This window comes from Nipponia nippon, unplaced genomic scaffold (genome assembly GCF_047370975.1).
Source record: "Nipponia nippon isolate SJK-2023a ecotype South Korea unplaced genomic scaffold, ASM4737097v1 scaffold_4, whole genome shotgun sequence".
Classification (NCBI taxonomy): domain Eukaryota; kingdom Metazoa; phylum Chordata; class Aves; order Pelecaniformes; family Threskiornithidae; genus Nipponia; species Nipponia nippon.
The window spans coordinates 35,594,868-35,615,193 of record NW_028262358.1 but is presented as its reverse complement, the minus strand read 5'-3'; the positions used below and the strand labels follow the sequence as shown (position 1 = coordinate 35,615,193).

General features: G+C 38.3%; 1 protein-coding gene across 7 annotated transcripts in view; it reads left to right on the top strand.

Moving 5' to 3' along the window:
- Positions 1-20,326, top strand: part of LTBP1 (latent transforming growth factor beta binding protein 1) — a 210,468-nt gene that overhangs the window by 129,933 nt on the left and 60,209 nt on the right. For 2 of the 7 annotated variants that reach the window (XM_087776963.1, XM_087776961.1), the window contains exons 10-19: positions 526-648; positions 2,178-2,345; positions 5,549-5,782; positions 7,813-7,835; positions 8,845-8,947; positions 9,533-9,631; positions 11,701-11,826; positions 12,994-13,119; positions 15,880-16,002; positions 19,386-19,505. In XM_087776963.1, coding sequence (XP_087633089.1) covers positions 526-648; positions 2,178-2,345; positions 5,549-5,782; positions 7,813-7,835; positions 8,845-8,947; positions 9,533-9,631; positions 11,701-11,826; positions 12,994-13,119; positions 15,880-16,002; positions 19,386-19,505 — 1,245 coding nt within the window. The remainder of the gene's footprint in view (positions 1-525; positions 649-2,177; positions 2,346-5,548; positions 5,783-7,812; positions 7,836-8,844; positions 8,948-9,532; positions 9,632-11,700; positions 11,827-12,993; positions 13,120-15,879; positions 16,003-19,385; positions 19,506-20,326) is intronic. The other 5 variants (XM_087776962.1, XM_087776966.1, XM_087776964.1 and 2 more) reach the window with 4 other exon arrangements.

Genomic DNA, 20,326 nt, shown 5'->3' with positions numbered 1-20,326 from the left:
ATCCCACATCACATATGTTCTGTGCTTCCTGAAGCATATTCTTGCTAAGACGGTCAGCTCTTTAGGCTAGAGATGGTATTTTTGCGTTGTGCTTCTTCTAGCACAATGAACCTTCAGGCACTTCAATGTACAAATACTGATAAAAACTGTCAAGCAGCGTTCCATCCTGTATAAAATATACTCCATCACTTAAAACTTGCCTCTGTGAGTGTTCTTGTGAGTTGTGTTTGACTGCCCAAGCAATCATCTAGTTAGGAAAAGGGGGCTGGTAAGCCAGTCAAAGTGTATTTGGTTTTTTTAATTCAGAGTACTTGAGAATGATGTATAAATGTAATTGTTTTTCTGTTAATTCTCAGCAGTGTTTTAAAAGGTCATAAATCAAATGTTGTCAGTATGGGAAAAAATGTTGATTGGAGTGTTAATTCGTAACAGTTCTCCTGCACATATTTAAAAAAAGATAACTTCTGAAGAAAGAAGAATATTAATACATGTTTCAGTATCTGATTATTTTCAATTTTCCCACAGATATCAATGAGTGTCAGTTACAGGGAGTATGCCCTAATGGTGAGTGCTTGAATACCATGGGCAGCTACAGATGTACCTGCAAAATGGGATTTGTGCCAGATCCTACCCTCTCAAGATGCATACGTAAGTAATAGTGTTAATCAAAGTACCAAAATAGATACTTAGTTGCACTTTAGGTGAGGGTTTATTTGACTGGCCCCAACTCTTCTAAACTGTCTCCATCTTTTTTGCTGTCTCTGCCACCTCTTCTCAGATTATTCACTTTATTTAGTCAGTCTCGGTGCTCGTGCCTTTTTTCTGTCTCTCTGTCCTGGAAGCCTTGGTCTCCACCAGTGGCTGTTCAGGATCCTTGCCATCTTTTCCTGGTTTTCTTGTCGCAAAACCTTCAAGGCCACATTCAGCCTCCTCGTACACTCAGTCTTTCTCACCAGCCTGGAGTAGTTCTTCCCACAATTTTTTTTCCCCTTGCTGCTAGTTCCCCAGCCAAAATAATCTGTGTCCTGCCCTTCCCTCTTCCACCTCTGCAGCTCTGACCTGGGTAGTTTCCATTCAGCCCAGGATGATCTCTGGCACATTTTCCTTCTGATTAAGAAGGATTAAAAATTAAGAAAGAATTAGGAAAAAGTTGTGAACAGCATGAATGCAAATATTTTCCTCTGTTAATCAGCTTTTACTTCGTTTGAGACCAACTACCTCTGCAAGAAGAAAAGAAGGCATAGAGAACTACTCAATTTCTCACTTTAAGTTTTTTGGAAAGCATATTTATAAGTGAAAAATACCTCATTTCCTAAGCTCCTTATCTGAGCTATCTTTAAATTTATAAAATAAAGTATAGTCTAGAGCTGTAGGTGAATTCTTTCATTTTTTCAGCATAATTATGTTGTGCTACTAGTTAATGACACTCAATTACTGAGAAAGATTTTCAGCATTTTGAAGAATTTCTTATCACTTTTCAGTTTAATACCAGAAAAAAGGAGTTGGCTTTCATTTTTGCTTTTACGTGTCATGTTGAAAATCAGATAGTCTTTGTAATTTTTGAGTTAAGTGAAACTATTACCCAGAACTGTTAACTGTACGTGAATGTGGATGCATGAATTAGAAAGCTGGATGGATCTGTTACCTCATAGTAGTCATAGCTTATGGCCTTTGGCTCTTCCACATTAAAACTAAGCGTAACAAAATGTAAATATATAATTGTTTCTTTTATTAAAAAAAGTCATGTATGATACTTAATCCTTTTGCAGTTTTATTTATATAGCCTACTTATAGCTGAATGGTCCAGTGGCTATGTAGCTTGACACAACTGTATATTGCTAGTGATTGACCTTAACCTTCAGCAGTTGGACTTGTGTACAAGAGAGAGAGCTGATTCTGACTCTTTATTTTGGCAGCATGGCAACTGCTGGTTTGGAATTTTTTTTTCTTTAAAATACTTTTTATCCTTGGTCTAGGATGAGTTGGAGTTCAGGAGTGTTTGATGCGAAATAAGAATTTTCTTTTATGCTGTGATTATGGCTTGAGATAGGTATTTGAAATAAAACTTGTGCAGATGGTAGTATTAATCTGTTTAACTGGTGTTGCGAATCTAGTGGTGTTTCTCTGTTTTGCTTTTCATGTGAACAGTACCATCCTCTCTTCCACTTTCATTGCAGCTGATAATCCTATAGTTGCTGAAGAGAAAGGACCTTGCTACCGGTTTGTTAGTGCAGGAAAGCAATGCATGCATCCTCTTTCTGTTCAGCTCAGCAAGCAGCTTTGCTGTTGCAGTGTTGGCAAAGCCTGGGGCCCGCACTGTGAGAAGTGTCCACTTCCAGGAACAGGTAAGAACTGCTCATTAAAAATTCAAGCTCTTGCCCCCACTCTATGTTTGTTATGCATGCTTTAAAAAAAAAAAATCCAAGAATTGATTTTAAGCAAGAAGTGTCCATCAGTAAATTATGACAGTTCTCTACATGATAGTAGAATAATCACATATATAGTAGTTTTGTTCATAGGGATTTGTGATTAAAACAAAGGAGTTATCTTTGATATGTTGTGATAGAATTCCAGATTAACAATATTTGCATCTCAGAATATGTCCTTGAGCTTTGATTCTCCATCACATGAAGATAAATTTATTGTACATTGTATTCTGACTATACAGGCAGATTAACCCAAAATCTAATTAATACTCTTCAGTTGTTAAAGGCACCAGTGAAAGGATGGCAGCTTCTGAGAATTACATTAGAGAACTATATGTGTTGTAGTTTACACTACAGTTAGTAGGATATGTATTGGAGTATCTCTGCTTTCTAACCTTCCTTCATATCTTTACCACCCGTTTTGAGGAACATGCGAAGTACGGTGTTGGCCGCCTTAACGATAAACTGGTAGTTAAACATTTCATGCCACCTTTCACTTAAACAATTCCTTACTTGATACATAAAGCTCACTTGTATTATCAGTGTTCACTTGGAGTCCTGCTGGTTTTTAAATATATAAGGACTTGGAAAATACCAGTTTGGTTGGTCACCACCCTCATTTAGGCTGCTCATAGATGAAGATACCACGTATTATAGATAATGATCACTGCTTTCGAGTACCTTCTATTCCCCAATTTTGCTTAGAACTTAAATGACCAAAGTTGGAGTCTTGAGTCAAAATCAATTGAATATTATTTTTTTGTCTAAATGTATGATCAAATTCGTCTTTTTTAAAAACATCATTGCTTATTGTAATATACGTGATGTATAGCCTGTTCAGTATTTTAGCATAGGTATTTGTAATGGTAATCTACTGTTCTTGCTGAAGTTGCTGCTGCAGATGTCACTGTTATGATACAGGTCGTGTATTTCTCCAGAGTATTTTATGAAGATTCAGATTTTCAAAATGAGCTAGCTGCTTTAGGAAGTCCATAGCTATCTTCAGAGACATGATGAGAGCAGCAGATTCCTTACTTGTTTAAGTAGGACTTAGAGAAATGGAAGTGAACAACGTTTTTGAGCATTTCAATTGATTTCTAAAGCCATGGTTTCCTGCATGACCATTGGGTTGCTACATCACTGATTAGGATTTTAAAACTCCAGTTCACTTTCAGATAAATAATATTTCTATGGCTTTTTAATGGAGAAAAAAATATATTCTCATCAGATGACTCGCAATTTAAATGCAGATGTTTTACATCTATGAGAATATTACATGAGGCTTTATGCCCAATTGTGTGTATTCTAGAGCAGAGAATATATCTTTTTGCAAAGTTGACTGCTCTCTAGTCATAAAAAGTACATTGTTGAATATTATGGGGAATAGGTTATTTTAGTGATTTTTCTTAATTAAAAGACTTCAGAGGGAAAATCTGTGAAGACAAAATTCTGATGAGCTGTGTGGGAAACACTTTTCCCATTTCATGACAACTTTCATGGTTTAAAAACATGTTCCTTTCTATAACAGGTTAAATTCATAATCTTTCAGAGTTTTATATGAAAAATGTGTGAAAGTGGGATACACCAGAATGGGGTAATGTATTTACTGCAGCATCCCATGTTAATTTAAGAGTAATTGAATTAAAAAGTTATGATCTCACTCTCAGATAGCTTTTAAAATATTTGTACAAAGCAGACCAGCTCCAAAAGAGAGACTGAGAGAGGCCAGCTTTGTGTACCCAGGTGTTGAGAGCACTTATCAGAGCTGTGGTAGAATAAGGCTCACATTTCTATTCTGCATTTGAGAGAATATGACCTGAAACAAGATTTCCTGCATCCTGAGTATGCATCTGAAGGGACAGGCATCAAATTTTCTCTGTCGTCCTCCTTTGACCAGAATTCCCACCCTCAGTTGGGTGTTTTTGTGGCAAGTTTTGATATTAGCATTTCCCAACAAAAACTATTTCACTCAATCAATTTGACCCTTTGTCTTTTCTATTACTAAGACACCATCAGAACACAGCATGCAATTAATGCATACTGCAATTTAATGTATAATTTAATGAATTCATCTGTGGAGTACCTATAGCTAGTATTTTGTGTTTTTATTTTAGATGCTAATTCATTGTAAAACCCTGATGTGTTCAAAGCAGAATTTGTGAACTTACCAATGCCTGACTCCGCATATCTGTTAAGAAGCTGCAAGAAATCACATTGGGCACATGGGAGACTAAATCTTAGGTGTTTCATCCCAACATAGCTTTACCTAGAGCAACGAGGATAATGAAGCACTGCCCCGTCAAGACTCCTGAAGGTCTCCCTGTCCCTGACAGGAGCATAGCTATTACCTTTGATGGGGAGGAAGGCTGACCTGTATTTCTTTTTCATTCTAGTCTTCCACTAGGATTGCAAAACCTGATGCTTATGTAGAGCAGCTGCAGAGATCAGAGCAGGTGCTGCTGCCTTACTTTCATTACCTTTTTCTTAGCAGCTTCATAAATGAGATTATCTCCCCTCTCTTCCAGTGGTGATTTGGCTTTTTATGATCCCCAACTTGTTTTTATCCAGCCCACTGAGTCAGTGGAAAGACTTCAGTGGAATTTGGATCAGGGGTGGTATGAGACCTCTGATGTAGTCAAATGGGATCCTGTGAATGAATGTTGTTACCAGTTGATATTCTTCTGCTTCTCTAATACAGGGTGGTGAGCTTTTTTCCTTTGGTTTCAGCAAAAAGAGAATGATAGAAATAGTGATCTTCGTTCCTTATGCATTGTGGATGATGATGACAATTTGCATATTCAAATTCATATTTGGAAAGGATAGACTGTTTGAAGAGGATTAATACAAAAAATTATCTTGATATAATGATAGATTAAACATAACTGAAGAAAGATGGTAAACTGGACTGGAAACCTCCTGGGAGTAACAGCCAGAACATGCTTTTGGGGGAATCCTCAGTCATAATAGCATGCAATGCATAGCTTGTCTTTAAATATTTTTTTGTAAAAATGTATATACAATATGAGATTAAATTTATTACTAGTAATCATTATATTTTCCATTATGTCAACATATTGCACTTTTAGACTCCTAAAAGGAATATTTTCCCATCCCAAATCTAGCTGCTTTTAAGGAAATCTGCCCTGGTGGAATGGGTTATACGGTTTCTGGCCCTCACAGAAACAAGCTATATCATCACCCTGCAGTTAGAGTACAGCCACCTGTCATTGGCAAGACCCCGATTACTCAACCTGTTGCTAAAGGTACTTCTCCTCCACCTCTCCCAGCAAAGGAAGAGCCAGTGGAGGCACTGACCTTCTCACAGAAAAGTGAGACTGAGATGGCTGTGCAAGAAGGTGAGAGTGGGAAAATTCAGTCTTTCTATATTTCTATGCATGTGTCTTCAATGGTATGTTTCTTCATGGAGTAGCTGTGTACAGTGCAGGACAAAGAGGCATCACTTCCTTCAGCAGAGCATTCCGTGTTGTGGAGTGTATTGTGTTACATGATTTACTTCTGAAATTTTATGTATAGCTCCTACCAGATGCTGAGAACACCATGGAGAGAGAGAGAGAGACTGCTTTAATCTCATTAATTTTTATGATAACAAGTAGTAAATATTTGGCTTAAGACTTCTTTATAAAGCTACTTATAATCTCTAACATATAACAAAGGACTCAACGCAGGCTTTGATTTACTAGTATTTGGGGTGGCAGAAGCTAAGGGGTTTTCATCATCTTCCTTCTATACACTCCTGTAGATTGGCACCACCTGATGTGGGCATGCATCTTCCTTGTGTGGTCTGCTCTCACCCCTGCAGCTGTGCACTCCCTTGGCATGACCATGTTGGATCAGCCCCTCTCTGCTGGGCTGTTTAACGATTAGTTAACTCCTCTAAGATATTTTTTCTCAGGCTTTGTTTTCTGCAAGCTCCTCTAAGAACTTGTAGCAGCCAAAATTTTCCTGAGTCTAAAACAAATGCAGAAGCAAAGAAATGCAGAAAGCAGCACTATTATAAATACATTGCCAGCAAACTTGGCATGAACTAACTGTAGACAAGAAGAAATACATTGCTGAAGAACCTTCTCATGATACTGAGTACTTAATACGTTATTTCCAAGTAGCAGTTATGTATCTGTATGTCAGACCATTATTAGAAAGAGTTTTAGTCAGCTGACTTTGCAAAATTCTGTGTGAAATGGGTTACTTTCCAGTTAAAATCACTGCTCTAGTTTTGCTTTCAAAAGGAAAATGGAGCTAAACTGAATCTGGAGAGAAAAATAAGCCGTTCAAATATACTTACAGACTGTCCTGGATTATAAAATCTCACATAAACTTCTGGGTTTTTCTGTGCTACAAAGTGGAAAAATGTGGTGTATCATTTGCTAAAATATTACTTCAGCAATTAGAAAGATTGCTACGGTCTAGTAAACTTTAAAACACAGACTCTGGAGAAAAAAGGAGTATTGGTTTTTTTAAATAAAAAACTTTAAAAAATATGCTTACTTGAAGTCAGTAATGACACATACACATGTTTGAATTTTGTATTCCATTTTTGGATGTGTTTGCATTTGGAATTTTTGAGATTTTATTAGAAGTTCTGCCAGTTCTGATAATCAGCCTCCCTGCTAAAACTGAAGAAACTAGAGCAAGAAGAGCGATTTAAAAAAAAAAAAAAAATCTATCCTGTGGAAAATGTTGATTGTGAAAAGAAAAATATTGTTTCAGTTTTTTACAGAAGCATATAGATTTTCATCAGTAAAAGACATTCAAAAAACGCAAACTGCAATGGAAAATAAAAACTTATATGAAATGTTTACCTCTCCTTCCCAGAAAAAAGTCGCTTTTGTGGAGGAAAAAAAACTCAAACCACTTTTGCTTTCTTAAAGAAACGGCAAATTTCAAAACTTGGGGTGGGGTTTTTTTGGGTTTTGGAGGTTTTTTACAATAAATTATAAATAAATTATTGCAAATTTGTTAATGGTTAGTTATATACCATTATGATATTAATTTACCTTTAAAATAATTACAGATGTTGATGTTCCTTGGAAGGAGTTTTAAAAGTTTGATCAGTGAGTTAATAACCCGTTAGTTTCTTGGATTGTTTCTAAGGGAACAACTGAGAAACCTGTAAGGCAGCTGAATACTGAGTAAATAATTATAAGCATTGGTCACGCTGTAGAATCTTATTCTGGTTTCAGGTTAGTTTTTACACTTGCTTCAGGAACATTACTTCAAGTTTGCACCATTTTGGAATGAGGTTAGAGTCTGAAATTTTTCTCCGATGGCAACAACCACTTTCAAATGTTCTAATAGTTTTCAGTAGAATGTGTAAGTAAATGTTATGTGAAGATTGATTAATTTTCTTTTTTCTTTCTGGTTTTAGTGGCAACTGCAGCCCCTGATCAGGTAAAACATGATGTGATTTATCTAGGAATTAGAATGCAGACCATGTGTACGAGATGTGATATGATAACTCTGAAAAGGATTTAGGATTTATGAGGAACAAACAACTCACTGTGGACTTACAGTGCAAACCCTGAGGCAAAAAAAGCTCATGTTATTATTATGTACAGCAACAGGCAGGTAGTGAGGTCCAGGAAAGAGATTACTTTAACCTCTCTTTAGGGCATTGGTGGAGGGTCTAGTACTATATTGTTCTATCCCATTCTGGAGCCTGTATTTTAAAGAGGATATTGAAAAATGCAGTGACTGTGAAGGAGAGTCGTAGATGCTGACAGCTAGAGAAAATGAGTTGGAGAGAAATAGTATGAAGCTTTGAGAAGCGTTTGTGACACCTGCTTAAGAGACATATTAATGCCTAAGTTAGTTTCCTAGTTTTTTTAGGGTTGCTCTGTATTCAGTGGAGAAGAGCAGGTGCGTATCAGTGTTAAGTCCCCCGTTCTGGAGGTTCCAGGTTCTCTATGCTGAAGATAATGGGATTCGTTAGGAATAACTGCTGCTGTACTTCATTTCATTTTCCTAAAGACTTACAAGCATTTAACACTTTTATGAAAATAAGATGGTCAGTGCAATAGCTAAGAGAGAACGTTTCACAGTGGTCAAAGACTTAGAGACATATGTGATTGTATACTTTTGTGTGATGCTGAACTGCAATTAAATAGTATTCATAAGCATTTAAAGACCAGAGGATGGGAGAACTATGGCGAGACAAAGCCAAAGATACAATTAGAAGCTCCATGAAATGGCTGCTTCAAATAAAATCAATGTTAAATTGTATGCCATTGTGTAAACATAGTATTCCATGTTTTTTCAGGCTTAAATTGGTGGTAATTAATGATCTGCTATCAAAAGCCACTCGTGAGAATGTTAGCAGTTTCTCAGGGCAGGATTTTGTGGGTTGATAGCTGAATTAAGAGAATGTTTTCAGAATGTAAATTTTTAATCATTCTTTTAGGAATTAGCTTCTCTTGATCAAGAAAAGCAGCCTTATCTAGAACCTGGGCAGCCTCAGCTTTCTCCTGGAATTTCAACAATTAACCTGCATCCACAGTTTCCAGGTAACTTGTTTTGACTTGCCTTTTAGTATGAGAGAGTGCTTACAATTCTTCAAAGAATGGGAAGGTAGCAGTTGTAACAGAGGTTAATGAAAAACTAATTGCAGCTTCACAAGCAATTTTTCCATGATCAAAATACAGAAAAAAAAAAAATCACAGAAGCTGAAGTGGGAGGAATTGAGAGGTAACTTATTAGGAGGCAAAGACATATTTTTGGCAAAAGTGATATCCTGGGTTACATACATGAGCATTTTAATGTCAGCAGAGTTGAGGCCTTGTACCCCTTTCATGAGGAAACTTTATTTAGGTGCCTCCTTGTAGATTTATGCATAACTTCCGCTGCAAAAATTTTACTATTGTGCTTGCTTTCTTTAGCACCTCAGTTTTTTTCACAAGCAGTAGAATGATTGAAAACGTAATTATACTATTTTTTCTACTCCAGATCTAAGCAGAATAAACTAATGAAAAGCTCCATAGTGTCTGGCTCATTCAGTATCGTTTGTGTGAATTCTTTAAGGGTTTTTTTTTTTTTGAATGCTTTAAGGGGTTTTTTTTGGATGTGATTGATTTCCATTCCATGTCACACAGTAGTGATTGAGAAAACATCTCCTCCTCTGCCTGTTGAAGTTGCTCCTGAAGTCTCTACTTCGAGTGCAAGTCAAGTAATTGCACCTACTCAAGTTACAGGTATTGTACTTCCTTTTTAGAACTAAAATAAATTAAGAAATGACTGTGAGTTCATGACACTATAACTTGTCCCATGCTACTTCTGAATTATAATAGCAAAGAGAATGTAGCTGTAGAACAGAAAGGAATACTCTGGGGAGAAATAGAAAGCACAGAACAGCACAGCAGTGAGGGTACCGTCAAGAGAGCTAGGACTGGACCCTCCCAGGATGTACCCACTGTTTTTGTGCCCACAAATAAATGATAGAAGGAAAAATTAATAATTCCACCTCAGGTTACATGATCTGCAACCCAAGTCCAGAACTGAAGACTTTTTGGCTGCAAGTCAGGTCTTTAGACAGTCTGCACGTGTTCGTGAAGTATACGTTATCGTGTTCTTTGAGGGATGTAGACTTCATGGGATGTAAATTAGTGTGTTCTACAAAAAGCATATGAGGAGTTATTGTAAGATCTATTTTGAAATGTTCTTTTGATGTTTGTGCTTCTTCCTTTCTTGATGTATTAAAGTTGCCTTTTCTACATCCATGTGTCAAGAAGTGAAAGTAACAGAAATGCAAGTAATGCTCCTGTCATAGCTGAAACTTGTCTAAGTGATGGCTGTGTCCAAAAGGCATGAAAATTTCACTTGCTGTACATTTGGAAGCAAAAAGGTGAATGTACTATGTATGTATACATGAGAGCATTACAATGTCACATTGGCTAGTCTCTCAGAATTAACACAGGCTTTGAAGTAATTGCAATATCCAGGTAAATAATTTGAGATGCAGTATTGTATGGTAGAGATGTCTAGGCCTACCAAGAGGTTTCCCAATTTGCATTCACAGGGAGAAATTGCACATGCTTTAATAAAAGTTTAGTTCTTCAAAGATGGCTTTCCTTCATGCAGGAATGGATTTTTGAGTTGCATGCAACATGTGCAGGGTCTAAATCACCCAGTTGCTTGAAGTACGATTCTGTCTGCAGTTAAATCCTCCTGAATCTACTGTAAGAGTAGAGAAAGTATCCTGTCCTTCTGTAAGCATTCAGCTGCCTTCTTCAATTACCTATAATTACAGTTCGTCAGTCCCATATGAAAGTTCTACTAATGGTGATTGTCAAACCAGAATTTGGGAGTCAGCTCTGCTGTGATTGTGCCCCTTCTGCGAGCCAGCTCCCTGCTTCCTTGCAGGGAGAGGAAGTTACCTTGCTGGGAACTGACTAGTTAGAAAAAAAATGATACTTTTCCATGTTCTGCTGTTTTTTGTTTCCTCAGGAAAAGGAGTGGAACTAGAAATTGCTGTGTGCTTTAAACAACTAAATCCATCTGTTGTTCAGATACAGCTCCAAGTGTTGTTCAGATATTTAAGAGATCATAAAGTGCAAGTGAAGTAAGATTTGTAGGACAAAATCCTAAATTGGATTTAAAAAACTGAATGCAGTTAGAGTTGAGATGTTTTTGAGTGCCTTAATTCTATACTTTAAGATTTAGTTAAATTTAAATGTAATCTATTTCTAAATAGTCTGGATAAATGATTCTTCTTTACAGACGGTAACTTTTTCAGGGATTACAATTCCATGCTGCTGTATAACCTTAGTTTAAATTGCAACTAAATGCAGTCATTAGTATTGTTTGCAGTAACGCATATACTTTGAAAATTTCTGAAACTACTGTAAGGGTTTAGCATCCAGTGCTGCCCATATCTAAATCTCCTTATCTTTCAAAATACATCCAAGCCATTAACAGATGAGTATTCTGTAAAAATAATGAGAAACCCACTACAGTTATTTTCTTAACCTTCAATGCAAAGGTTAAATAGTATACATTTTTATTTTATATTATCTTCATTTTGCTTTATTTTTTATGTACCCATTTATAGATCTTGGATGGGACATGAGAATATGTCACTAGGAAAAGGCTAGATGGTTTCTAGATTCTTCCAGATAAGGTATCCATTACAGAAACTCAGAACTTACAAACTTGATTTATAGTTGTTTTCAGGCCTAATCTTTCTACTTGGATTACAGAATATTGTACACTTACTGAACTATGTGGGAGAGTTTAACATGAAACTTTTTTTTTGTTTGCTTAGAAATCAACGAATGTACAGTTAATCCTGATATCTGTGGAGCAGGACACTGTGTTAATTTGCCTGTGGGATATACTTGCATCTGCTACGAGGGGTACAAACTTAACGATCAGCAGACAAAGTGCTCTGGTATGAATGGACGCTTTCAAAAATCTGAAATAACCATGCTGTGAAATGCTTGAAATGTAGAGTCTGGTCAGGGGAAATATGCTACAGTGCAGTCAGGAGTTGCTTCCTCTACTGAATGCTTCCAAACTACACAGAAACTAGTTTTTGTATGTCAAATAAAATTTGCCGGCTAGTCTCTGATATAGCCTTTCAGCCACTCAGAACTGAATGTGAATTTAATTAAATTGAATGAAAGCCTTTCCCTTTGTGAGATGAGAGAAAAAGTGATTAGACAGACCATCTCTTCTCAGCTTTATATCAGGTATCTACAATCGTCAGGCTGCTAGGAAGAAATACACTTACGTTTGGACAAAGAATAACCGAGTTGGTGCCTGATTCTCAGAATGGCTTGCCCAGCTACCAGCTCTGCAGCTGGACTAAATCCAGTCATTCTGTTAGGTCTTTCCTTTCAACCTTCTGCTGAAAAGCGAAAGTATATTGTAAATATTACAGAGGCAAATTAGGAGATCTGCAAAGTGAGGTCTTCATCCCCTGCAAAGCTAGTAAGTTCTGGAAGAGAGGGCTCTGGTGAACATGAGGCAGAGCTCAGACTGACTCTACATGAGCCGTTTCAGATTTGGAAGTAGCTGTATCAGTATCTTTCCTTCATTCAGAGTGTGCTGGTTCCTCTGTGACTTGGATCAGAAAGAGTTTATTGTATCATGTTGCCGGATTATATACTATCAACTTTTCATGCTACCAAAAGTTCAGTAACTTCACACTGATACGCATGCTATCAGGTGCAACTACAGTATTAAAAAATAATTTTCACACATAGACAGCCAAATGGCAACTTAAAATCCTTCTGTTTCATCCAAATTGTGTTTATGTTCCATGCTTGCAGCTTGTGCTCTGCTTGCTCTCAGTGTAGTGATTTGAATAGTAATTGTGTGGCATCCTTCAGGCCAATGCGATATTGTTATAGTCTAAGCCAATAAGAGCATTTTTTTCCAACCAAAACTATTTAATGCGTCTTTTTTGCAGCTCTGAGGGAGAGGAAAACATGCTTTTTCAAATAGTTAAAATAATTACAAGATCATTCTTTCCAAAACCATGGCATAGAATGCACAAAAAGAATCATAACTAAATATGTTATTCTATAGTCTTCTGTTTTTATTTCTTTTACAGATATTAATGAGTGTAATCAGGCACCCCATCTCTGCTCCCTTGGACGCTGTGAAAATACAGAAGGAAGTTTCCTATGTATTTGCCAAGCTGGATTCATGGCCAGTGAAGATGGAACTGACTGCGTTGGTAATTACTGGTCTCCTTTATAGGAAATAAAAATACAAAAATGAATCAAGAAGCTTATCTAAAACACCCTGAAGTCCCCTTTTCAGCTTTTTTGCTCAGTGTCATTGATACTGGACTGATGTCTGGAAGAGTATTTAACTGTCTCTCACCACATATTGTGGTGAGGAAAATATTGGAGCAGCTCCTACTGGTTTTCAAAATTATTATTTGTTGAAAAACAAGAATTTATTCAGTATCGTGCTTGTTTAGGAAAATTACCATTTAGTAAAAACACCTTCTCTGGTGGAAAATACAAATAGTCAAAATTTTCATCACTAGCTGCTGTAACAAACAATATTTTTAAATACAGAATCATAGAATCGTTTAGGTTGGAAAAGACCTTTAAGATCATCAAGTCCAACTGTTAACCTAGCACTGCCAAGTCCTCCACTAAACCATGTCCCTAAGCACCACACCTACAACTCTTTTAAATACCTCTAGGGATGGTGACTCAACCACTTCCCTGGGCAGCCTGTTCCAATGCCTGACTACCCTTTCAGTGAAGGAGTTTTTCCTAATATAGAATCTAAATGGGAGAAGAGACTGACCCCCACCTCACTACAACCTCCTTTCAGGTAGTTGTAGAGAGCAATTAGGTTTCCCCTCAGGCTCCTCTTCTCCAGACTAAACAACCCCAGCTCCCTCAGCCGTTCCTCGTAGGACTTGTGCTCCAGACCCTTCACTGGTTTCATTGCCCTTCTTTGGACACGCTCCAGCACCTCGATGTCCTTCCTGCAGTGAGGGGCCCAAAACTGAACACAGGATTGGAGGTGCGGCCTCACCAGTGCCGAGTACAGGGGGACGATCACTTCCCTGGTCCTGCTGGCCACACTGTTCCTAATACAAGCCAGGATGCCATTGGCCCTCTTGGCTGCCTGAGCACACTGCTGGCTCATGTTCAGCCAGCTGTCAACGAGCACCCCCAGGTCCTTTTCCACCGAGCAGCTTTCCAGCCACTCCTTCCCAAGCCTGTGGCATGGCATGGGGTTGTTGTGACCCAAGTGCAGGACCCAGCACTCAGCCTTGTTGAGCCTCATACAGTTGGCCTCGGCCCATCGATCCAGCCTGTCCAGGTCCCTCTGTAGGGCCTTCCTGCCCTCAAGCAGATCAACACTCCAGCCCATCTTGGTGTCATTTGCAAACTTACTGAGGGTGCACTCGATCCCCTCATCCAGATCATTGATAAAGATATTAAACAGAACTGGCCCCAATACTGAGCCCTGGGAAACACCACTTGTGACCGGCCGCCAACTGGATTTGACTCCATTCACTACCACTCTTTGGGCTTGGCCATCCTGCCAGTTTTCTACCCAGTGAAGAGTATTCCCATCCAAGCCATGACCAGCCAGTTTCTCCAGGAGAATGCTGTGGGAAACTGTGTCAAAGGCTTTACTAAAGTCCAGGTAGACAACACCCACAGCCTTTCCCACTAAGTGGGTCACCTTGTCATAGAAGGAGATCAGGTCAGTCAAGCAGGACCTGCCTTTCATAAACCCACGCTGAGTGGGCCTGATCCGCCAGTTGTCCCATACATGCCACATGATGGCACTCAAGACGATCTGCTCCATAACCTTCCCCGGCACTGAGGTCAGGCTGACAAGCCTGCAGTTCCCTGGGTCCTCCTTCTGGTCCTTCTTGTAGATGAGCGTCACATTTGTTAACTTCCAGTCAACTGGGACCTCCCTGGTTAGCCAGGACTGCTGATAGGTGATGGAAGGTGGCTTGGTGAGCACCTCTGCCAGCTCCCTCAGTACCCTAGGGTGGATCCCATCTGGCCCCATAGACTTGTGTGTGTCTACGTGGTGTAGCAGGTTGCTAACCATTTCCCCTTCAATTATGAGGGCTTCATTCTGCTCCCTGTTCCTGTCTTCCAGCTCAGGGGGCTGGGTACCCTGAGAACTGGTCTGACTGTTAAAGAGTGAGGCAAAGAAGGCGTTACGTACTTCAGCCTTTTCCTCATCCTTTGTCACTATATTTTCCCCCACATCCAATAAAGGATGGAGATTCTCCTTAGCTCTCCTTTTGTTGCTAGTTTATCTGTAGAAACGTTTTTTGTTGTCTTTTGCGGCAGTAGCCAGATTAAATTCCAGCTGGCCCTTCTGATCTTCTCCCTGCATAACCTCATGACACCCTTGTAGTCCTTCTGAGTTGCCTGCTCCTTCTTCCAAAGGTCGTAAACTCTCCTTTTTTTCCTGAGTTCCAGCCAAAGCTCTCTGTTCAGCCAGGTCTCCTTCCCTGCCGGCTTGTCTTTCAGCACATGGGGACAGCCTGCTCCTGCACCTGTAAGATTTCCTTAATATATATAATATTATATATAATTATATTATATAATATCATATATATATTTCCTTAATATATAGCTGCAAATAGCCATGGACTTTGCAGAGCAATACAAACAGCCTGAATTGGCTGTGATTTTCCTCAAGTTAGCACTGCCTTGGGCACCATATACACACAGAGACATGCATTGAGTTTGCAACCACAGGGCTGCTCACTGGCCTTCTTCCTGCAGCCTGGTTGTTTCTAGATCTCATTCTCTCTGTGATTACAAGCAGTAAAGATGGAACTGCTCAGTAAGAACAGCTGTAGGGCTGTGGCTTGCAAACAGCGTGAAAATCCAAACTTACTTACTTAGGTTTAATTAAAACAGAGTTTAGGGGAGATGAAGCATTGAGTAATTTCATGGTGAAGCAAAGTTTCTCATCTCTTTTTCATCTGCAGATTTTGATGAATGTTCAAGACCTCATACTTGCGGGGAAGGCTTTTGTATAAATACTGTTGGCTCATACAGATGTGAATATTGTGATAGTGGATACCAAATGAACAGGAGAGGTGAATGTGAAGGTAGGTTTGGACTCTTCACCAGTAGTAATACAGTAACAGTTGCCAAGCCAAACAGCTGCAGTAGGAAGAGCCATTTGTTCGCATTGACTGCTCTTTCTGATCTCAACAGAAAACTTTGCATCTATTTCTTTATTTTTGAAGAAATCTGGCTGTTAGATGGAAACATTAAAATAACTCAACACAGTTTTCGTTCATATTTAACTTAAAATAATAATTCCTTTCAATCTCCATTTGCTGTTTGATTTCAGATGGAATGTCATGGCACAGTGGTTTTATATCTGTTTGTGTTCAGAGTTCCCTTTCCTCATCCCACTTTGTGCTTATTTCCATGGGTAATTTCTCTAGCTTAATCTTACTGGTGGATTCTCTCGCTGCTACTTTCTTCATTTAATTTGCCTTCAGATCATTTAACTTTCCCCTGTACACCAGCTGAGAATGGCAGAATGTTTGAAAGGACATTGCTTGTTTTATCTACAGTATGTCCTGGATGATGAAGTGCAGTTACCATTTATTCATATCACAAAAACAATACCAAATGTTACCGCTGTTTGGAATGATTAACATTGCCTGCTGTTCAAGGGAGGCTTAGCACTGTGGCTTGAGCTGCAAAGGGAGAATTCTCAGAGGGTGCAATCTTAAACAAGAAACCTTTTTGAGTACTCTCCAGTCTTTTCAGTTATTTGATGTCTGGAACTGTAATTCAATTCCTATTATTTAGATTTAAAACGCTGCAAAGGAGTTCCCCCGCTACTGTTGGAACTATCTCAGGACAGCTATTTTAACAGCTCTTGCCATGGAATCTCTTAACTTCATTGTTAGTCCTTCCCTGCATAGTTTACCAAGTTTCTGTTGGGAAAAAAAAAACCAAAAATCAATTTTTCCTGTATTTTAACAGGTAGCAAATGATAAGTTGACTTTTTTTTAATTTGGAAATATATTATCTAGCAGGTATTTCATGTTACAGGAGATCCTAGGGCAACTGACCTTCAAAACTTCACATTATTTTTCAGTGTGATATTTTTGCCTTTTTTGCTGTTCTTTTTTCTTTTTTCGTTTTCAACTTGAATTGTGAACTAAAAACCACAAGCAGCCATTTCATTTTAAACATAGTTTTGTTCATGCTTTAGTCTAAGTTACTTAGGACAGAATAAAATTGCTAACATGTTACGTTGCTTAGCAAATAAGCAACTTAAAGCTGCTGTGGATATATTTGCTGCTCTGAGCATTGCTAAAAGATTCCTCTTTCTATTCAGACTTTTTTTTTTTAAATTTAAATAAATGTTTCATGCACTCCACTCTTAAAACAGCTTTTTCCAAATCTTCTCTGTCAGTAGGGAATCTGTGATTAAAACAGGCTAGAAATCAGAATATCACAGTGCGTCAAATTTCTTACTAACTTGTATTTTAAGTAGTGTAGTGGTAGTCCTCTATCATTTAACTTAACAATATGTATTTTCTGGAACCAGTTTCTCTGTTGAAAGTTATTTAAGGTTGCTTAAGGGAAAACCCCTCCTACACTAAATCCATCAAACCAAGGAAATGACACATTCGGGGAATCATTTCACCATGTCATTACACCTACACATTATAGTTACCCTATTGACAGATTCCAGACAAATAACTCCTTTCCACCTCCTCCACACTTCAAAAACAAAGGCAAGAATCATCAAAGCTGCACACAATACACACTTACACTTCCTCAGCCCATCTTCATTCTGCCTTCAAGCTATACTCATGCAAGCTCTGTCATGGGCATAGCCCAAGAATGCATGTATGCTGTTGTTGCAGAGTCTGTTGTGTATGTAGAACAGTGTTATAGGCATAGCTGGACATCATTGTGTACGGTTAAGTATTCCTATAAAATCTTCATGTGATTTCTTTAAGCTTTGCAGCATTTGGACTTTATTTTGACTGAAAATTTCTGTTCCAAATACATCACGTTGTGTGTTTTGAGGGCAGATACAGGCCAGGCAGTTCTGAGAACAGGTTTCAGTAGAAGTGGATTTTTTTGTTAATTAAATAAAAGAAAAAAGTCACAGCAGCTTCACTAAGAAATGTTTGTAGGTCTGCATCATAGCAGCTGAAGAGGCCTGTTGCTTCTTTTATGAGAAAGCATTCTCAGCTGGGCAGTCATGCTTCTATGAAAAATAGTGATTTGCCCACATCCAGTCAGTTGTTTGGAGCTGGGTTGTTCAATTCTCTTAAGGTTGGAGCATTGTCCAGTTAAATTACAAGTGTTGGAGGCTACATTCCTTCTGTGAGCTTGTTCTCAAAACTAGGAGTAAATTGCCTCCCTACTATCTGTCCTGGAGTAGCAGTCCTTAATTGCAGAAGACACAACCACTAGGCTTGGGGCAGAGAAGGGACAGGAGCTTAGGAAGCTGGGTTTAGACTGACTTTGACGATTTCATTAGTTCTGTGCACTGCATGAAGCAAATATTTGGTAGGAAAGATAATAATTATTTTGTAATTAAAGACCATATTATAAAATTATATTCAAGTATGGGAGCAGACTGGAATGGGGCTGCCCACACAGTTTTAATTCCAGCATCTTCTGATCATTGGTCACTTGATGGCAACTTGTCTTTGAATGTCATTTTTGCATGCAGTCTCTTTTAGATTGCATATATTGCATGTACTGTGGGTTTCTTTGCTGCAGGATGGGAATTTCCAGGCTCAGAGCCTGGACATGAGATCCATGAGTTTTTCAGGACCTGTCTCTTGTTTTGTCGTGGGTAAACTAAGACCTCTTCTGATGCAACAAGTCCCTCTGTCATCCTAAACATTGCCGGCCTCAGGGATGTGTGTGTTGCTTGTGCCTTCTTTCAGGCATAATTAACTCCCTACCCCCTGTAAACATCTTTGATTACCATTCACACAATTAAATTTGTAGTCCACATAATACTTACATGCTGCATAACCCTAGGACACTGGAGAATACCAAATTCGTCTTTGCTTTGAGAAGTCAGAGTTATAATACTATTGTTGCAATGCACTTCCAAAGTCTCTTAAGACTGACTATAGGAAGAACCTCAGGACACTTCAATATGGTAAAGGGGTGACATGAGCAAAGTGATTCTTACCTATCTAAGCCAGAAATCTGATCTGCTGTACGTTATGGAGGGCCTACCAAAGATTCATAGTATAACAGAAAATTCAGATTCAGTTGCATGTACTATGATCTAATTTATTTCTCAGAGATGCCCCTTTGCTGGTACAAATCTGTGCGAACTTGTACCTTCCTGGGTCTCTAACAGATAAAGTATGCAACTCTTTAAATGTATTAGTATAACATGAGCATAGTTAGAATAACCAGATTAGTTTATTGTTCAGTGTTTTGTTATGGCTTTGACCAGTATTTCCTTTTATCTTCTCTTTTGAAGACATTGATGAATGCCTGACTCCAACTACTTGTCCAGATGCACAGTGCGTTAATGCTCCTGGCTCTTACCAGTGCATTCCTTGCAGAGTGGGATTCAGAGGCTGGAATGGACAGTGCCATGGTACGTTCAGTACTCTTTGTATCTCCGGTTATAGTTCTTGTTCCGAGATGCTGTATTTCTTATGCCATCAACGTTACAGCCTGATGACAGCACTGTGCCCTGGGTCCCCATTTCATTCAATAATAATTGAAAATACAAGAGTTTTGAAATGACTTTATGTTCTCAGACACAGTATATATATGAGGAAATAGTGTTTTAGTGTAGATAAATGAACATTGAATCTAGATTGCAAACAATACAATTATGATTACAAAACAAAATTCTTGAAATAGAAAATATGGAACTGAAAGGGATGTATTATCAGTGAAGTGCTAGTAGGCTATTGTTTGGGGATATTAATGAATGGAAAAAACATGACAGTGCTAACACATCAGTGTGACTGGCAGGCTTTTCAGTAGGATGTGGGAGTTTGCTCACAAAGCATATTAATAAAACTTCTGAATTATCTGTACTCCAGCAAAATGTTCAGCACATCTTAAAACAGCTTGTCTCACTTTAGGTTAGGTTTTTAGGACAGATTTCTCACATTATAGTTTTGTTGATTTGTTTTTAAATGTTAGATTTATTTTTTTTTCCAAATCAGTTTTGGCTATTTGAGATATAGGTAAGAAAGAGCAAATGAATCCATTGTGCAAAAAGAAATAATCTTTTGCAGTTTTGAGTGCCACTTCCTGGGGCACTAGCAGAAACTTAAATTTTACCTCAGCTGTGAAGGATCTGCTGCCTGTTTTGAATCCTTCTGTCCACTCTGTGTGTAACACATGCCCTATAATTTGTGATGGCCAGAGTAACCATTTTACCTAAACATAGGTGCATAATAA